Source organism: Varroa destructor, unplaced genomic scaffold, assembly GCF_002443255.2.
Source record: "Varroa destructor unplaced genomic scaffold, Vdes_3.0 BEIS01000002.1, whole genome shotgun sequence".
Lineage (NCBI taxonomy): Eukaryota > Metazoa > Arthropoda > Arachnida > Mesostigmata > Varroidae > Varroa > Varroa destructor.
Window position 1 is genome coordinate 30,218,325 of NW_019211455.1, and position 17,030 is coordinate 30,235,354.

Genomic DNA, 17,030 nt, shown 5'->3' on the forward strand with positions numbered 1-17,030 from the left:
CGCACCACTTAATTTTTGTTAAACCGGTCAAATCCTTTTCAGGTCTCGTTCGTCATGGCCCTCGTTGTATAAAATACGGGATGAACCTCTGCGAACTTCCGATCCTACTTTATGATGCTTTTCAAATATCAGAGATGACAGCTTGAAACGGCGATGGAGGTCTTCGGATAGAAGGTAGATAAGCCTATTACGGGTTGTCCGGTGTAATCGCAAGGCTCTTTTGATGAACGAAGCATCTGTGCGGTTCAAATGCTCCGAAATCATACTACATTAAGCTCGTCCTGTATGCGCTAGGTGGCACAATTTTCAGGTCGAAGTCGCAAAGGGGTTAAGAGGGACAATCGGTGGTATTGAGTTTGAAGTGCTGAAAGCCTTCCTGCGTTTTTTTCAACATGTTGGGAGAGAGTTTAACAGTTACACAAGGTCAGCAACCTTAAGTAGATGAATTGATTAGCAGCTGTCAGCGATCGATTACAGAGATCTAGCGTGTCGCGAGCCTCAACTCGATGACTTCTCCTGAATTTACTTGTCTTGGTTTTAATTAGGTCGGTCCCAACTCGAAGACTGCAGAGTGTAACCTGGCTAGGGCTTGGTGCATATGGAAATGACTGCTCCAGTAAATAAGTAAATCATCTGCATAGACGGGAATTTTAACCACATGTCTGGGTTCACACTTCTTGTCGGGAGCGTTTTTAAGCAACACAGAACCGGTGAGGGTTCAAGCTGTCATCCTGGGCCACATCTGTAGTCTGGAAAAATAGTGGCCGCTCCGAGATATTATCGATTGGACCCCTACTCTTTGGTTATAATCCACATCTCCAGGACTATCACCATTAATAAGCTAAGCACGTTCGCAGGAAAATCGGCGTTCGCCCGGACGCTTAGATGGAGTCAAAAACAGTTTTAAATCTGCGAGTAAAGCCGTCTAGCATTGCGATAGCTTCACGGTAGTTTGAGGCGTTTATCCCGTATCTTTGTTTAGCAGCGTGAGTCACGGATTCAGGACGTATAATTCTTGACCCAACCTTTCCCGTTTGCTTGTTGCCGGTTTGTGTCACGTTGCGCTAAGCGGCGAAACCCCCTCAAGTATAGAGCTGACTCACGCATGTTCGTTCGGTTCAAACAAATCTGGCTATTTTTAACGCTGCGATGCTTGGCGTAAAAACGACTCTCTACACCACAACGCACACCGAAGCTTGACCTACAGCGTACGTTGTCTGACAAACCGTTCAGGTTCAATTACACATTGGTGCACTCCATGGTCGCGTGAAGGTTCCTCCAGCTAAGTAAATGAACGACACTGCAGTAGAATGGTTTTCGAACCGTCGCACTGAAACGACTTCTACATGTTTTCTAGAAGAATCCCGAACTACAACGACAGCCCGCGCCCTAGCAGAAAGCGATTATAGGTCACCTTTTGGATTTGTGCATAATCTCCCCATAAAAACCGCTTGAATAGACCAGCCTTGAACACATCTTATGTCGCCCTGCTCCTACAATGGATTATAATCAGTACTGAGCCGTACCTCGAAAAAGTCCATAAACAGTTTCGAACAGACGCTTATGTGACCAGCCGTAGACACTTAAGCCCTCTAAAATCCTGATCCACTGCCCAAGCGTCGACGTCAACGTGACTCTCTTTGCTCTCTAATAAACGCTTTACCACAGAAAATAACGTTGCCGTTTCGCCGGCCATTTCGTCTATGTTAAATGTCGACCAATCTCTCGGCAATTTAGCCTTATGTTTTTCTCGGTACCATCTATTGTGGGTATATATATGCATACACTTCCTAAAAATGTATATACTAGCGCTTATTTACAGCAAGGATCTGTTTTATCACGCATTCGGGAGGATTTCGTAGAACATGGTGGATTTGATTTACAATAGGATAGAGCACCTGCACTGTATCATCGTGATGTAAGAGCATATCTTTATGGAAGTTGTCCAAACAAATGGGTTGAGCGAAGAGGTCCCATAGGTGCTACCCTGCTCGTTCTCCAGACTAGACGGCAACGGAATTTTTCTTGTGGGTATACCTTAAAGGTAATCCATCTATGGAAAACCAAAGACGCTTGAAGGCTTACAAGCTTCAATATAGTAAGAATGTGCAACAACACCAACTTGAATATTTTTGAAGTTCGTGAGACAATAAACGACAACTGTTGTTTCCAATAGTCTATTCATCGGAACGGTAACCATTTGCGGTAGAAGGAAATGTTACATTTTATATAGAATATTTTGCAATTTAATTATTAACTCTCACTAAATGACGACTTACGTTATAATCGTTCGAACTGCGTATACACCTTTTAGACATTCTGTATAGGTTTGTGTTTATAAAACACACACACAGGTAGCTAAATTTAAGTCGGAACTTGGCAAATATGTTCTGTATCTAGACCAAAACTGCTGCTTCGCTACAAAAAATGTACCACTGCCACTCCTGACGGTCCTATTTTTTTCAACATCACCTCTGTTGAACTTGATTACATCTTCGAGTCGGAGGCCTAAGCCATTCACTGGCGATTTTCAAAATATTCTTTCGTTAACTCACAAAGCACTTTAGATAAGTAACTGGGTACCAAGCAACATTGATAAGTTAACTCGTTAAGTTGTCGCCTAGGTATGCTCTATAAAAAATTAAACCGGTAACTCCGAAAAATTCCGGAAATCATAAAGGCACTAATCTTTGCAGCTTATCTTTTGTGAGCCAATTAGCAACAGATATTTCGCTATTAAAAGTAGCCGCCAATTTTTGTGTTAACAATTCAGGACAATCAGGAGTGTTTTTTAAGCCTTTTTGATAAAGCTCCAAGGAATTTAAGCCGAAACGCTGTTGAGGAGCTTCTGATCTGTCCCACGGAAGTGTTTCCTGGACCTTTTACAAAGCACGCAGAAGCTGACAATAACGTAGACTGTGGACGTCGAGTAAAAAAGTGAGTTTTTACTTTTCGTTGGAGTATATCTAGAATGAAAGAATTCGATACGAGCTGTTTTTTAATCTAACTCAGGTAACAAAGCATCGTTTCCTGCAATGGCTGTGAGTTTGTTTACATCCTCCTTGGAATGAGCTTTCCTCCGGTACTACTGGCTCAAATTAGTCTAGCGAAATATATATACACATATATGTGCTTTAATATCTTGTTTCTCCAAGGTAAACAATGGGTGATGAGAGACAAGTTGATGTTCGTCGATTTCATTTTCTATTACTCGCTCGACGCTATATGAGCTTCTCTTTGACGGGGTAAACCCCAACGTGAACGCCGACGCGGAACTTCTCCGAGTTCATCGGAGAATCGCCGTTAACTTCGTATCGAATCGTTGTACACGGTAATCACTGTTAGGCGCTGCCCCCAAGAAAACAGATGGAAATAATAGAGCCATTTCAAAATTATTATTCATTGTAATAAACAAGAGAGATAAACAAGAGATTTTCTATCTAAGTTTTAGCGTTCGTTGAAGCTTGAGAGTAAGCTTTTATTTGCTTGCATTTTCAGCCAGGCACAAAGCTACTGACCGTTCGTCATCCCATAGAAGACAGATCATAATAACACAGTTTCTGTATACTAAATTCACCTACTAGCAATAGGTTTGCCAACGAGTACCCTAGTTAGTGTATTCGTTTGGCCTTCGCTTTTTCTTTTATCTTCCGATACGTCTCTCGCTAGTATCTGACATACACGAAAAAAATGTCTTTGGCCGGAGCTGTAGACGGCCACTAATGGTGTATACTGCGTAAGGTAAGCGTCACGGTAAATGTGCAATTCTATTAATTTATTCTTCTATCTTCAGGCTAAATCGAGTCCTATTTTACTATTATTTGACTATCGATGAAATTTGTATTACGCAGCGTGTAACGTTTATCTCGTATTGTTTCATAGTTTTTACGGCACCTCTAGTTTTGCCTAAACTAATTTCGACTTCTGCAAAGACAAATTTCACCTGCAATCTCCTGCATGTTAGATATAGTGGTTTAATTAATTACTTAATATTTTCTGTCGCTATTGTGCAATGTGTTCTGCGTCCAAGCTGCCAAATCGAAGATTACCCATGATTAATGTGTACAAGACGGGTCGCCCAGCTCCGGCATCAATGATGTTTTGTCTAGTACGATAAAGGGAGATGCAATTCATTTGCTTCCGTTCTTTGTTGCAATCTGCCACAACCAGAGGGCGTTTACTGTCGTCATCGTCTCCTTAACTCGGTAACATTCAGTTAGTCTCCTGTTTTTTACTCTTTCTATCCAACGTTTAGCGTTATGTCGCCAACAACTGTGTCACAATTCTCGTTCAACTGTAGTCAGAACAGGTCGGCAACATTGCACCCACAACGATCCTAAGCAGGTCGTGTTCAGATCTGTTTCTTATACGTTATCTACAGATAGACAGTATCAAGAGACATCTAAGTAAAGTACCACACCTAACGTTATCAGGGCAATACAGTTGTAAAACAGCCTCTTAATGCTTCAGCAAAGGCATCCTGGTCTAACTATTCTACCCAACAAACCTGTTATTCACTTCGATCGTCCTTCACTCTGCTTATGGGAACTTTTGAAAGGCTTCGTTCAACAAATTGAAGGACTTTTCGGTGGCAATGGTTGAATACGAGCCGTTTCGGAAAGACTATGACTTGAATATGTCCGGCGCAAAAAGTTTTGCTGGTCTAAGCTCGCCTTAGCTGGCGCATTCTGTACTGAGACCGTTGGAACACGCGACAGGGAAACGTATGCCATTTCTTACGCTGACATGATTAGCTTCTAAATAAGATAATAAGAAGCTCGCTATAATTTTCTTAGGAGCACCTATATAAGAAGGTCCTAGCGTTGTCAATAGTATCTTAGGGAGAAGAGCTGAGGAAAGAAGGGTGGTCAAATCGGCAATTCCTCCTCTTTTCTTTTTACTGAGAAATAGAACTTAACATATAGATTGCTAGATCTTTCGCGGACTGGCGCATCCTGTTTTTAATACGCTCGAATAAATTAAGCTAGAATATGAACACTGTATGGCTATGACATTTCAAACCCAGCTAATTCAGCTCCGATATTTGTCCTATTTCTTCACTCGGACTGCTTCCGGCAGCCTGTTTTATGTCATACCATACCACTATATTTTCGGCAACATTAACGTTATTTAGCCTCAAAATGTTAACTGTTCCTTACCACTCGACTTCCTCTTCTGTGAGTTAGTTTGGCGTACTTAACACGTTTAAATACACAATCCTAGTAATCTCCTATGGAAATAATTTTCTTATAACACACCGCATTTTGAAACGATCCATAGTGTTTATTTTTATACATAAGGGAAGATCTAAGGCGTACGCTGACGTCATGAATTCTATAAGTCATTGCGAAAGTACGTAATCGTGTGTTGCAGGTCTGCATGGAAGCTCCATTTATAGTAATCATAGAAAATATTACCTCAACATAAAAGACGTTATAGGTAAAGCGGGTCCATATCCATATGCAAAAACCTTATTCTGTTTTCGCATTGTAAGATGAAGGTTAAAACAGCTTGCTCGATGTTGATTTATGGTGAAGGCGAAGCTGCAATGGATTTCCCAAATATCCCGTACCGAACCGAGGAAAAAGTTGATAATACCGTTCGAAGGCTCATATAGAGAGATGCACGATTTTCAAGCATATGGCACGCAAACACGACTTTATGGTAGAGGGCCAAAACGATACCCGCGTACTCGAAGACGTATAACTAATAAATAATCGATCTTTCTTTCGTAAGTCGCCGTTAATTAAAGTAAAACGAGACACAACGGAGTGTTTCAGTTTTACAGGGAGTGAACGAATAAGAATGCATGGAACGTTTCCCCCGGAAAAGTTCAGAGCCCAAACTGTAGTCCCATTTGAGTTTTAGTAAGTAGCTTCTATTGTACTCAGCTTTAAAACGCCATGTTGTGGAGCAGGAGTTCATTTTCGTTTTAGTCGCTAGAGTAAACGCATTTCAGGTGATCCTTTGGTGTCTCTAAGCGCGACGAGCGTATTGCAGACATTTATTCATTCGCTATTTCAGACGACTGAAGGCTGTTGGAGCGGTAAAATCTTCTCTACTAAGACGTATTCGAATTACCTTGTTGACGTCACGGTTAACTTCAAAGGGTGGAATGACGCCCGCCGAACGTTTTTTAGAAAGGAAAGAAAGCAACGAGAAACATAATCAGGCAAATTTTACAGAAAGGTTAACCTGGACAAACTTGCGCAAAAAAATAGATTCCATCTGCTAGGCGAAGCATTAAAGCTTCCCTTAAAACTGTTTCAATTACGGTAAGCAATGGCTCATGGACGACGATAAGTTAACGCATAACGGTTTCCTGCTATACGAAAGCATGTTTGATAACATCCGAAACTCTCCTCGATCATTTCCGCGAACCGTCTAAAATCGCCGTCTGCGCTGTGTTCGACCGATACAGACCTTGGCTCACTCATAATCTATTTGCAAAGAAATCTGGCTGGTAAAAGCCAAACAAGGCATTGCCATTAAACAGGTCCCATCTGGCCTCGTGGAATATCTGGCCCGTTAGCGCGGGGTAGCTATTGCATAACCTATTTAATGTGCGCAATTAATGATACAAAGTAAGTAGGGTGCAAGTGGCCTTACAGAAACCAAAGTTTTTTCTTCAAACTAGTAAAAATACCGTCAATTACTTTTTTTCTACTATATTCAAGTAAATTATATGATTATTGTAATGTTTATATTATCTATAGTAAGCTTTTTTATATAGTAAAGTTTGAAAATGCATGGTCACCAAAGCACTGGATATAACAGTCAATGCAAATAGAGATGGCGTTCTGTTGGCAAGTGGGCAAGCGGTATCCATAATTTACGTGAATTGTGCAGATGGTAGAGGAAGCATTTGCGGTGTCTCCCTATTGCCTTCAATGTTACCAACCGGCCAGCTTCTTTTTCCTTTTTTTTCTACGCGTTTCGACTAGACCAAGGTCAATTAACGCTAACAATGTCGATCTCGTTGCAGACGGATACGCTACTTGCTGATAACCGGTGACCTGCCAGAGTTCTAATGATTACGAGAGATGGGCGACCGCTCCAAAGACCGGCGAGAGCGGCCAAAGCGACACCAGTCACGCTGACGACAAATTCAAATTGACGATAGTGAGTTGTACGCTAGTTCATGCCTCATTGCCGCTCGGAAGGAGCGTAAGACAATGGAAATGGCAATAGCAGGAACAAGGCTAATATGGCAATGACGAAAGCGCCCAGATCGGCACAACGTCACATGCTGTTCCGCCATGATACACTTACGATAATTTTACTGCACGCTAACCAGCCACTAAAGCGTAAATCTCACTATACTGTATAATTTACTGTATTTATAATTATCCTTATACGAAAATCAAATATTATATACTGCAATGCTGTAAACAATTGAATTTACTATTTCTTTAGTATACTTTACAGAAGCAGTAGCAAAAAATTGCCATTACTTAATGATCTTGTTCATTCTGCTACATACGGAGGTGTCTCACAAACACTTGGGACGTTTATTTGTCCGGTTATAGTTAATCTGAAATAATAAGGCGGTGTATATAAATATCACATTTTCGGAAAAATTCACTGTAGTTTACGTGTAATAAAATAAACAAAGTGCAATTGGCGGAAAGCAAGAAAAACGTGGTAACGCCACGGAATGATTACAAGATCACAAAACACTGGGAACAATTAACAGCAAAACGTAGGGGGCATAGATCGGGCAACATTTTACACTAATATCGAAAATTTATTTTGTACAAGCGAATGAATGAATGAATTCGTTTGAGTTTACGTTAGCAATACAGGTCAGGTCAGGTCAGGTCAGGTCAGCATTTTCACAACAATTTCAACAAGAGAACGGACTCTCTACAATAGAGTAAACGAAATTGGTATTGTAGGGCCAGAAGTTAACTAAAGATAACTGTACTAAGATAATAAAGATAAAGGAATAAGCGCAACGGCGCTCCAGAAAAAAAACAAGAGCTACTATCAGAACAGGCAGACAAAATAAATGCAACAAAACATCGGCGAACTTACAATCATTGAAACTGAAGGAGAAACAAGAATCAAAAACCAGATACGAACGATAGTTTTAGGTTAGACGAAGGTTCGCTGTGATGCCAGCATTTACACCGGTTGACTTCTAACTACAGCCGGGTTTCTGAGAAACTGCTATGTGAGAGCTATATGCAGAATGTGTAGTGGTCGGTTAAAGTAATCAACTAGACGTCCACCCAACTTGTAGATCACTGTTTTTTTTTTTTCTCGGACTTTACGAAATGTTTGCAGTTACTAGATCTCTCTAGATTCATCTGATGATTATTACCTTCCTCTTACATACATTCTACGTATGAAAATTCACACAGTGTCTCTGTAGGGAAAAATATTTAGTACTTTCACCTTTCCGGCACTTTTTATGTTAGTCAACAATTCGAAATCTCGATTTCGAAGTTGTACAGGTCAGACTCGCCTACCTGCTTAACTAACCCGCCTCTGTATTCAGGTTATAGAACGCTCCGTCACTTTTTCACAGTTATGATGACTGCTGCTTGAGTTACCAATTGTCTTACTGCCAGTTGGAAGCACACGGTTTAGGCCTACTAACAAGGGTGGCTAAACCTATAGAATGCAGGCTGCCTGTCGTTCAAGCGATAGGCAAAAAGAACAGTTAGGAAAAGTCTTTTGCAATACAATAACGTTATAAATCGCGTTGTTTGTAAGTGCAATAAAGATAACAGTGAAGTTAAATACTGGACACAAGTGACCGTCTGTTTAATCCAGTCAAATTGTATTGATAGTTATAATCAAATAACGGGCATTGTCAGCGCTGCTGAGATACATATCCTGAATATAGTGATAATCCACTTCCCTTGACGCAATGGAGATGGATTTAACCTAAGTTAAGTAACATGGTTTATTAGTAGCCTGGTTGACGCGGAAACTAGGTAAAGTTGAAGTAGAAATAGCCTGGCTACTTCTACTTCAATACGTGCATTAATATTTCACTAAATGAAACATCGTTGTTGGAGTTGCTATTTGTTTTTTTTCTTCTGCACTTATTACATTTGTTTCGCGTGGAAATTTTTTTGGCGATGTTTTTAGTACACGCAAGATGAACAAGGACGATTGTTCGTGACGTTTGAGGCAAAGTTAGAATAATAAGCAATGGAAAGTTGTGATTAAAATTTGGCTATCGTCACAAGCAGAATACATTTTTTTTTTCAGGTAGGATTGATAAATAGGATTCCCGTTTCAATTCCTGTTACACACCTTGAAAAGTCTAAGAGTTCAGTCAGTTCTCTCTGTTTAGCTGAGATATTATTCAAAACTCGTGAGCGTAAAATTTGGGCAGACATATCCATTCGATTCAAGCGTTTCGTTCAGTCTTCGAATTTATGAAATACTATACTCATTTAATATTCGACGCGATGAAAATGAATCTAATATAGATACCGTAAAAAGTTTCACTAAAAAATGGCCAAACGATTTAGCAATATTAATCTTAATAACAACAATGAGATAAAATTCCCTACAAGCACTTTAGTTTAAATTTAAAAAAAATCTTTGTCCTTATAGCATGGACGCATTTTCTTTATAGCACAACTTTTAAAACAAGCCAGAAAATAACGCCATTATTCTGTCGTTGTGATCACCGCCAAAGCAGCATTAAATAGCGTCAGCTTCATATTTACGCGTAAGTCTCGCGACGTGTCGATTGCATCGTCTATCGGAACCGCGGTGCAGCCCGAATCAACCGAGGATTTCTTTATCAAGTCGAATCGAGTAGAGCTTCCCTTTCTAGTTCGCGGACTCCCAGCGGACGGTGTTTCTGCGCGACGCATCTGTCTACTAACATGTAACGTCTTTTCTCTTCGTGTGTATTTGCTTTCCCTCTCTCTTTGCCTGCTGAAAGTGTCCGCCACAGATCATCGAAACGCACAGTCGACGTGTCTCCGCCACACCCGACCTCACACGAGACACACGCACTCACATACACACACAGTTATCTATTTATAATACATGATTCATCTGTTTTCTTCGTCGTCGCCGCCGCCGCCGCCGCCGCCGTCGTCGTCGACGACGTCGCCGTCGCCGTCGCGTCGGGTTGGGCATCACCTCAAGCTGATGATGCGCCCTCTAGCGTCGACCACGACAACTACGGCGGCGGTATTGGTAACACCACTGGTTACGACGTCGATGCAGTCTTCGTGAAACTCGCGAGTGGACCAGAGACGGAGTTGTTTGTGAGTTTAAAGCAAAGACATCTAGCATAGATCTAGATCGCCAAGCGGCAAGATGGAAGCCTCAATCGTTCTCGGTGAGTGAGTCCTTAATAACCTACAAATCTATCTAGCACGACGTACGGAGGAGTGCCTCTATAAATTCTTGAAATACTAGCTAAGCATGTGTAATTGATGCCTCGTAAAACATTCGAAGTGAACACATATTCATTGTTCTGAAACAGCTCATTGATTGATCAATGGTTATTTATGATGTGACTGTTAGGACGATGATTGCTCCACATATAATCGTTTGTATTATTGACGCTTAGAAGCAAGCGTATTGGCTTATTGCTAAACGTATCGTCATCGTGGTTGGACATCGTAGGCAGATTTTGTAAAACCCAATTGGAGCAATGAGGTAAAGATTTAAAACCAGAGGACGTAGGTAATACTCACACATTGGTCTACAGTGGTCTACGTTACAATGACGCCACATGAGGGCGTTGGCTGCTACTCGTTTGACCCCTCTGCTTCTATTGGCTACGGCAACGGTGATAATGGCGATAAAGTTGCGTGTGCCACGAAGCCCATTCGATTATATCCACATTGGGCCTCGTATCAATGATTGTATCTGCAAATTCTAACTTTTTTATCGCATGAATGCTTACGATCAAACTAGATCTATAAAGAGGAATAAGGGTCTGTCAGTGAATTTTGTGCTATTTCTAAACAGGTACTATATTGAACCATTGTATTGTTACTTATTACTTCTTTTAATTCGTGTAATACTTATTCGTTTTCGTTAGTGATTTTTGTCCCTGTGCCGCTTACGGATTTTCCATATAATTTCATTTTTAATGTTGTATCCGGTGTGGACCTGAGTGTTTTTTTCCTGTTGCCAAGTTCATCAGAGAATATCAGATAATTTACCTGTTCCCTAACGTAAACAAATTTTAATTACAATAGTCTATATTATAGACGCTCTCCCAACACCACCGGCCCTAGCTAATATACGCTGGGTTTCATTCGACAAAAAAACTCAATAAAACATTCCTTCCATGACGCTGCCACTGGAAACAACGGCAATTAGGCGTCGTTTTCGGCATGTGCAATGCTAACTGTCATCAGTGGCCCTTGATTCCCTTTGTTTAATCACATGTGGAATACGTGCGTTCTGCAGACAGATAGGTGATCTGTATTCCGTCACTTTTTTCCTTATTCTATTTTTTTAATGTGCTGATGTTGTTCTAGCGTTCAGTGTCCCATTTAACTATTTATAGCGCCCCTTGATGCCTGGTGCTTGCGGCCTCAACGGTCCACTGCTCATTCCCTTCGTAGGTGCCTGCTTTGAGGACCGTCACTGTCAGATCAGCTCCTGAAAATGGCCGGCTTTCTAATGTACGCTGAGTCAATCCCTCGCGCCCTGATCAAGCACGTTGTGTAAATTACGCAACAGTCGCAGCTGCTACCGACCAAAGCGTTCCTGCGCGATCAGTTAGCTCTGTGACTATTAACGTTCTAGGTCAATATTGATAGCCACGAAGGGGCGGGACGCACCCGCAACTAATTAAGTGGCGGATGGAAGGTACCAATTATTATTATGACAAATTAACCAAAAACTTTTCATATATTTGAGTCTTGATAATTCATTTTAACTAGATTAATCACATTTCGAGCTGTCTAGACAAATCTAGGCATTTAGGAGGCGTTTCAAACGAAATCCATTATGGATTTTGTTGATTACCTTCTATCGATGTTGTGTAGAACTGTTCGTATTTCTATATATTTCTACAACAAACTTGTCAGTAAGCAGAGCCTGATAGCTCTATGAGTCTGCAAATTACGAGGTATAAATACTGATTAGAATTGGATGGCTTAACAGATACCCAGGGTAGTATGAGATCAATTAAGCGCGGTAACACTTCATTGTGGTCGAGCTTCAAGCCATATATTTATACTGACCGTTGTCAATTTTGTTGGAACGTGCTTTTAGACTACTCAGCGGCAACCTTAACGCATGTATCGAACAATTTATTATAAACCAAGAAGCCTGCTTTCAGGACTCGAAAGCTGAGCCTTAGGCGCCAGAGAACTGCTTGTCTCCTTTAAACCACTACGCTTCATTCTGTTAATTCAGCATTCCTTAGACATATATACATCGCCTATTTTAGATGAGCTCATTCTTGTGGTCACCGAGGGACACTAGGAAACGGCCCTTTTTGAAATTATTTGCGTTTAAATCGAGTGCGATCAATAGGTGCCTAAATAACGAAAATATATGGCACATGTTCATGTGAATATTTGAATATCGGTAAATCTACATTTAATACTTACATAGTACGCTTGATCATACGATAATTTCTCAATTTTGTTGCGCTAATTCCCTATAGTATTCTAGGATCGCACAGGTGAAACGTTCAGGACCACCTATCTGCTCTTATAATTCAGCTTTTAATTTAACTTTGCACAATAGTTGTGGTCTAGAAAATAAAAATGGATGCCAGCTGGGCCTAATCAATCTTTGAATCGGCCCTTCGTAATGGTACGAATGAGTACGTGACTCAATGTATACCCCATGAATCACATTTATCATTTAATGAATTGGCATAATTTTCGACTAAACAAAAAATCTTTCGGGCCTGATCACTTGATTCGCATTATTAACACCACGCCTATTAGTGCAACTATTGCGGGATTTCTGATTCAAGCTTTTCTAAACCATATTTTCAATTTATTGGAAAAATTCGATGAAATCAGTTGTCCTACTGTTAGGTTCTCTTCGTAGGAAGCACAACACATACGATTGCCAACCTATTGCCATGACCGCAAGTATCTATTTCAACGTATGCATTGTGCAGATGTATAATTTGAGAGGGATCAGGGGTTGCTCTTTCCAGACCTGCTGACGACCGCATAATTGTTAGACAATTTTTCCAAATAAACAAACTGATTTCTTATATAAATCTTTTATCATAATACGTCTACAGGGTATTGTCTAGCTTGTTGTACAACTGAAACTTCCAGAAGATGAGACCCGCCCTTGAATTAATATGTGTTTCGTTAGTTTTCTCAGCTACCTCATTCTGTAGGAATACTTTAGACAATTCCGTTCTATCCAATGCTTAATCTTTCAAATATCTTCCGTTACTAGCAGAGGTCCGTCACTTGAATGTGCTGCTGGAAAAAACAACTTTCTTCATTTTTAACGATTCTTCTGATTTAAAAAGTTTCTGGTGGTGAAAGCGGTAGCAATTCATCCTGCATCGTTCCTTCGATCGAACAAGCGTGTCAGGTCTCTGCGGCTGTGTGGCCTTGTGCGTGTCTGTGTTCTCCTTTGTTTGCCACGATTGCAGGCGCGAAAAAGACTGGAAAGCAATAGAAAAACGTAGTTCAGCACATTCTAAATGAAAATTCGTGACCAATCACTTAATAATGTGGGTGCATGCGACAATGAATAGTGGTAAATGACTACCACTATCTGCAAGCAAATTCTGATCGTGTTCAGGTGTTCGATGCTGCTGCTGTGCGTTCGGCAGGGCAATGATATATCGAATATATCCACTCGTAAACCGAAACTGAAAAAGAAACAACGTAAAACCTTTTGTGTGTACAGCCAGCAAAAACAAATCGATCACAAACATAGTGATGTCATCATAATAATGTATGTAGTACGTTTATGCGTGGACAATAACGTTATCAACAGAGAAGGCATTATTCTGCATTTCGAGTGCATTGTTTTCTGTTTGCCTATATCACGAACCATGTTCTTGCATTCAAGGTCTAATCCGAGATTACTTTTAAGAGATTTTTACGTGACCGATTGATCTTGCCAAGCATACGCTATCATATGTTTTTGTTCATGTGTAAGACTGCCAATCTGATACGAGATGGCTTCAAACGTATAACACTTCAGCAAACTTCGATTGCTGAAGTGTTATTGGGCAATCGGCAGCGGAGAAATTCGGAACGTATCAGAGCGTAAAACTCATATGAAAAGTGACATGTGATCGTGAACGGACTGTTCATTAGGTTCAACTCGATATCTATCTAATAGTATAGATTTAGATTTATCTGCAATAGGGAAACGAGGTGCCTATATATTATTTTAAGTGCTGAGGCACTCGTGCATCTCTTGGGGCGAGCAGAGTATGTAACTGCCCCACAAATGGCAAATCACCTCTAACCGCTGGAAGTAGTGTGGCATGAAGTGCAAGCTTAATACCTATTTTTCTACTTTTTTTGTTTATCGATTTTCATATGCTCGTACTACAGACATTCCGATGGCCTTTCTAAATGGTCGTTCTGGAAGTGGGCTGGATCTTCAATAGTTTTACAAACAGGATGCCGTCACCTGCATTACCTGTAATCGCGTTGATCGTGATGGACAATTAATAAATGTAGCACCATGTTTTAAAGCTTAACTATGTGGAAGGTCAGGGGCAATAGATATTGTTATTTTAATCGATGACTACTATAATCGCTTTAGGCTACTGGAACATCCGCGGATTGGCTCAGCCGATCCGTAACCTTCTCGAATATACCGATGAGAAGTACGAGGATCGTATCTATGACTTTGATACGTCGGACATGACCAACAAAATTAAGGTTTGTGCATATGTTTCCCAACTCATAACATTACACATTTGTCATAATCGTAGCTAGCTATAATTGCCAAGGAGTGACTATTTAATAACATGTATTTTTGTACTTTGTGCGATTAGTTCAACTAAAAGAACGATTTTAGGGCCGAAAAAGCATTGCTTGGTTTAGTACTAATTAGCTAATATTAATGATCCATAGACCTTCAGTCAATCGCAATGATACAGTAACCATTAATAGTAACTATTCATTAATAATTTCGTTTTTGTTGGTATCATATCACGTCAGATGCAAGGTAAATGGCCGGAGGTGAAGGCGAATTGTGCAACAATTATTGGTGGAGAAGGCGAAGCTGCGATGGATTTCCCTAACCTGCCATACCTTATCGAGAAGCAGGCTGATGGCACAACACTCAAGATGACTCAGAGCAACGCCATTCTCAAGCACTTCGCTCGCAAGCACGACCTCGTCGTCAAGGGTGAAAATAATATTGCCCGCATGGAAATGCTCGAAGAACAAGTTATGGACCTCAAGTAAGTTGACGGAACTTTTTGGCAGGGATGAAAAACTTCCCGTTGGCCTCACTTCTAATGTTTGGCCTGCAATAATATAGCATAATCTATCTAACTTACTAGAAATTCAGTTCAACTAGAATAGAAAAGGGAGTTGGCGGAGGAGATTTGTTCAATTGTTTTCAATCAATCGACCGGGTGATATCCATTCTTGGAAGTAACTAGGTAAAAGAGAGGAACAAAAACGTTGCATTTTAATATTCAATAACCCCAACCAATATTTTGGAGCAAATCTTATACGCAACGCCGTTTTTCGTATTTACAGGCAAGCGATCATCGGATACTGCTATGATAATTCAATAGTGGCTTTGCGTTACCCCAACTACACTGAGGACATTCAACCCATTTTAAAACGGTGGGAAAAGGTAAACTGTATGACTCTACCACAGGTATACAATGTGCAACCTGAAAGTCATGAAACACTAGAAGCATAGGTTCATCTATTGTCGCCCGGTTGAATTGTTGCCCGGGCGTAGCCAGACAGAATCATTTACAGTTATTACCAGTACGTTGTTGGAGATCTATGTGTGTCTTTGTGGAAGATATAAAAAAGTTTACTTTGGTATACGGGGTTCCTCTTATTGTATCCTTTCTATTGCTTCCAAAGGGTAAGCTTGTGAGTCAACTATGTATCGTTAAGAGCCATTACTATATTACTTTTAGTTAAGTTTTAGATTAGATTTTAACGGTTCCAGTGTTTCCAACACATACCAGGTACTCGAGAGTAAGCAGTGGGTGATGGGCGACAAGCTAACTTATGTCGATTTCCTGTTGTACGAGTTCCTCGATTGGCATATACCACTGAAGGCCGACATCTTTGACGGAATGCCAAGCCTCAAGGCATTCCTTGAGCGCTTCCGGGCTCTACCGAGGATTGCTGCGTACTTCGAATCGGACCGCTACCATGCGTGGCCACTCACTAGCCCCTTTGCCAAAACATTCGGTTACTTCAAGTAATGCAGAGCACGACAATCAATGGTGTAGGAGTACACAGTAGGAGAGAATATGGCATAACGTAAACAATAACGTGCTGTCTTGATAATAATAGCTTTTTCAAGCGGCATTATAATTTCAATATTTGCATGTTATACTGGCCTACAAAAGCCTAATTGTAACTGTGCGTCACAAATACCTATAAAGTTTACACCTATAAAATTATTGAGAACCGTTAGGATTCAAGGATAGATCTTCTAGGACAACCGGTTAAATGAAATAATCTGCCATATTCTTTAAAGAAGCTCGATGTATAAACCACCGACTCTTATAACTTTAGCGTCGCAGATGAGTTCTATTCGATGCACGCGATCGACGATTGCCGTTCTTTTAACTTGGGTAACGTGACAACAAAGGTATCTAACACAGAGAAAACGCATGAAAAATAAACGAGCGCATCTCATCTACACCAATATCGAATTTGGATGATCATTCTAGATAGCTCGATTCTAATCACCATAATTAACAAAAAAATCACAATGAGTTAATATTTTGTCTGTATATATCTAAGCGTTGTGCCAGCTAGATTAACCATCGACTTGATTGATCAAGGTATAGTTATTTGTGTCTTGGGCAAGTCCGTTGGAGCTTGTTGCATACTATCGCAAATTAGCGGTCCTGTACATAGTCAAGGAATAATCAA

General features: G+C 40.5%; 1 protein-coding gene across 1 annotated transcript; it reads left to right on the top strand.

Moving 5' to 3' along the window:
• The first annotated feature begins 10,158 nt into the window (after nt 1-10,158).
• Nucleotides 10,159-16,802, top strand: LOC111245011 (glutathione S-transferase Mu 1-like). The gene is made up of 5 exons (XM_022792712.2): nt 10,159-10,318; nt 14,710-14,828; nt 15,111-15,355; nt 15,660-15,759; nt 16,109-16,802. Exons 1-5 carry the CDS (start codon nt 10,297-10,299, stop codon nt 16,349-16,351), a joined length of 729 nt encoding a protein of 242 aa, XP_022648447.1. The 5' UTR covers nt 10,159-10,296; the 3' UTR covers nt 16,352-16,802.
• Nucleotides 16,803-17,030: the final 228 nt, after the last annotated feature.

Excerpts from the sequence above, each read along its gene's own strand:
- LOC111245011 (XM_022792712.2), top strand. The coding sequence starts at position 10,297 with ATGGAAGCCTCAATCGTTCTCG. Across the intron at positions 14,829-15,110 it reads ACATGACCAACAAAATTAAG|ATGCAAGGTAAATGGCCGGA; the intron begins GTTTGTGCATAT and ends ATATCACGTCAG. Across the intron at positions 15,356-15,659 it reads GAACAAGTTATGGACCTCAA|GCAAGCGATCATCGGATACT; the intron begins GTAAGTTGACGG and ends TCGTATTTACAG.